This window comes from Chinchilla lanigera, unplaced genomic scaffold (genome assembly GCF_000276665.1).
Source record: "Chinchilla lanigera isolate Chin_1 unplaced genomic scaffold, ChiLan1.0 scaffold00018, whole genome shotgun sequence".
NCBI lineage: Eukaryota > Metazoa > Chordata > Mammalia > Rodentia > Chinchillidae > Chinchilla > Chinchilla lanigera.
This window is the reverse complement of record NW_004955419.1, coordinates 5,235,869-5,239,687: the sequence shown is the minus strand read 5'-3', so window position 1 is coordinate 5,239,687 and position 3,819 is coordinate 5,235,869. Positions and strand designations below refer to the sequence as shown.

The window sequence follows — 3,819 nt, the reverse complement described above, 5'->3', positions numbered from 1 at the left end:
CTATGAATTATTTTGGATCTTTTGTTTTGGTTGGTTTAGTTTGGTATTATAAGCAATGCTGTAATAAAAATGTCCATTAATATCTTGGTGTCACACATATATGACTATTTTTAAAGGATAGATTTCCTTAATGGAATTATTGGACAATGAGATGCAGATTTTCAATTCTAACAGAGACGACTAAAGGACCATTCTAGTTGACACTCTCATAGTATTATATGTGAGTCTTTTTACCTTTGTTTATTACAAAAACAAATTATGACCAACCTGACAGATGAAAACTGCATTTCAGTCTAATTTGTATTTTTTTAATTACCAGAGGTTGGACATCTTGTCTTATACTTTCTTTGGTAATTGTGCTACAGCTATTTTCTGTAAGTCAACAATTTATATTTTATCTGCTATTTTAATTTTGTTTATATGGTACTGTTGTCAAATACTTTATAATTCTCGCTTCTACATTTTATCTCTTCCTTGAAGTGGCATTCCCACTCTGACAGTACAAAAATATGCTCCTTTAATTTGAGTTAGAATTTATTTTATAACTCAAATATTTTTACTTTTAGATTATTCATTCATCTGAATTTTATTTCTGTGCATGATTTAGATAGAAATTTAGGCTTATATTTTCCAAATGTCCCAATTGCTATTAATATTTATTTAATAGCCCAAATTTCATCATTGTGATGTAATGAACTTTTATTATATTTTAAATTAACATAGATTATAGTTGATATATATATGCAGATATGCAGAATTTGCTAAATTTGTCCACTGTGAGTGTTTGCGGGTGTGTAACACTATTGTGTTAACACTAATTGTTTTCAATTATTTTGTGCTTTGATTTGGAGTTAGTAAATTTCACTGTCATAATTCTAGCTTTTTCAAAATTATTGCATCAAGCCCTATTTACTACTCTAGATGAATTATTAAAGAACTTTCTCAAATACCATTAAACACTCCCATAGGATCTTATTAGAGATACATTTAATTTGATTAATTTGAGGAGAGCTGAGGTTTTTAAAGTGTTATTTTTTAGTATTATAAAATCTCTCTTTTCTAGACTCTCCTTTAGTATTCTGTTATGCTTTATACACAGAAGTTTTCCTCATTTCTTCTTTTTTTTCCCCCTCTCTCTTTTTCATGATTTTTAAACTTTTCCTGTTTAGGGTTTTTTCCCTTTGATTTTATTACAAAGTATTTTTTTAAACTTTCTTACTATTTTCAATACAAACATTTTTTCATCTTCTATTTAGCCATTATGGTAAAATCTTCATAGATTTTAATCTTCATGGATTTTAAATGGTTTTCAAGTGATTATCTTGGATTTCCTTAGTACATGATCATGTCACCTAAAAAGAATACCAATTTCATATTTTCTAATATATATGTTTTCTATGCCTTTACTTTTATTTTTTCAGTGACTTAATCCACTACTGGACAAAGTACTTTAGCACTAATAATGGGACTATTCTTGCCTTAACTTTTTCAGGGTATTGGTGGTAATAAACCTCTAACATTTTACATTTGACATTCCTGTAATATTTCAATGTTTAGAAAGAGGACAACACAGTTTGGTCATGAGAAAAAGTAACATGCTTAAGTACCTAACCTCAGTAACAGACTATTCTTGATAGTACTCCTAGTTTGAGTAACTGAGCACTGATTAAAAGCGATGCTCATTATTGTACTATACCTAGTTAGAACTAAGAGAGAAAGGAGATTCTCAATGAGAGTAACTCATTTATGGGGATCCCAGGTATGAAAGCATGCTCACCACAGAGAGACTCGGTATTTACGCCTCTAAAACAAACAAAAAGCCAAAGTGTCGATCAAGAAACAAAAGAAGAATCATCTCTATAAAGGAAATAAAAACTCAAGTTAGACCACATAGTAGCTCCTGAGAACAAATGAAAAACCTTCATGTTCTCATTTCAGAGGCAATATGAAGTTTTATAAAAGTTTCCATGTTTGGTGTTACTATTTCTTAAAATGAATATATTTCTCAAATTTTTAACAAAAGACGCTGTGCTTTTTACATAGCCTTGAAGGTAGGGAAAAAGCCATCAAGATTAATCTGCTCTTCATATCTCTCCCATGACTTCAAAACAGTCCAGAGACATGGAGATCAAGAACCACAGCAGCAGCACCTCACCCTTCATCCTCCTGGGCCTCTCTTCCAACCCACAGCTGCAGAAGCCACTCTTTGCCATCTTCCTCTTCATGTACCTGGTCACCGTAGTAGGGAATGTGTTCATCATCCTGGCCATCCACTCTGACTCCAGGCTCCACACCCCTATGTACTTTTTTCTCAGCAATTTATCCTTCATGGACATCTGCTTTACAACAGTCATTGTGCCCAAGATGCTGAGGAATTTACTCTCAGACACAAAGGCTATCTCCTACGTGGGCTGCCTGGTTCAGATGTACTTCTTTATGGCCTTAGCAAACACTGACAGCTACCTGCTAGCCTCCATGGCCATTGACCGGCTGGTGGCCATCTGCAATCCCTTACACTACGACGTGGCTATGAGCCCACGGCGTTGCCTCCTCATGCTGTTGGGTTCATGCACCATCTCCCACCTGCATGCCTTGTTCAGGGTGCTACTCATGTCTCGCCTCTCTTTCTGTGCCTCCCATGTCATTAAGCACTTTTTTTGTGACACCCAGCCTGTGTTAAAACTCTCCTGCTCTGACACATCCTCCAGCCAGATTGTGGTCATGACTGAGACCCTGGCTGTCATCGTGACCCCCTTCCTGTGCATCCTCTTCTCCTACCTACGAATCATCATCACTGTGCTCAGAATCCCCTCTGCAGCTGGCAAGTGGAAAGCCTTCTCCACCTGCGGCTCCCACCTCACCGTCGTGGTGCTCTTCTACGGGAGTGTCATCTATGTCTACTTTAGGCCTCTGTCCATGTACTCGGTGGTGAAGGACCGGATAGCCACAGTTATGTACACGGTGGTGACTCCCATGCTGAACCCTTTCATCTACAGCCTGAGGAACAAAGATATGAAGAGAGGTTTGAGGAAATTAAAGGACAAAATTCACTTATAGACAGAACAAAATGGACTCCTGCAGTGCCCTCTTTACCAGCCACTGTGCCAGCCTGGCCAAGTGAACCTACAACTTTTGGACACACAGGTGTCCCTGCTCAAATTCTTGTTTTGTCAGTGACAGAGCCTCTGACCACTGGATCTGAATATGCTGTGTCCCAAGCTCTCCAGTTCCTACATCAGTACAGGCAGTTAATGAGCCCTTAATGCTTTGCTGCAGACATCAAGCCCTCACCAAGATCCACTCTACCCTGAGTTTCCTTATAACAAAAAGGGAGATTGAGCCATTGTACCACCTTATTCACTATGTCAGACTAGGGAGGACCTACCTAAAGATAAAAACATTCTTCAATCTTCTACAATCTCAGTGTGAATGCATGTAGTTGTCTGTTATGGACTCCACATTCTCACCTGTACCTTTTATACCAAGCCTACTTGGAAGCCTATGGGATGTACCCAAAGATCCTTGTCCCCAAATATCCTCACAATCCTTGGTTCCAAGAAGCTGCCTCTGCTCAGGATGAAAGTGACTGTACCTATGTAAATACATAGCTTCCTATGCAGGTTGAGACCAATGTTAATGGTCAAATGTCACAGGGAGAGATTGGGCCACCAATATTTTATTTACCTCCGGTTATCCTTCCAACTCAAGTGTCTAAAAGTCATGGACAGTTATCTTACCAGGCTGATCTTGAATCTGAAAACCCTGGGCAACTTCATGAAAGAAAGAAAGAAAGAAAGAAAGAAAGAAAGAAAGAAAGAA

At 37.7% G+C, this 3,819-nt stretch overlaps 1 protein-coding gene across 1 annotated transcript; it reads left to right on the top strand.

The window, feature by feature from the left end:
- The first annotated feature begins 2,121 nt into the window (after positions 1-2,121).
- LOC102005594 (olfactory receptor 1L6-like) lies at positions 2,122-3,057 on the top strand. The gene has a single exon (XM_005382523.2). It carries the CDS (start codon positions 2,122-2,124, stop codon positions 3,055-3,057), a length of 936 nt encoding a protein of 311 aa, XP_005382580.2.
- Positions 3,058-3,819: the final 762 nt, after the last annotated feature.

Coding starts and splice junctions, on each gene's coding strand:
- LOC102005594 (XM_005382523.2), top strand. CDS start 2,122: ATGGAGATCAAGAACCACAGCAGCAGCACCTCACCCTTCATCCTCCTG.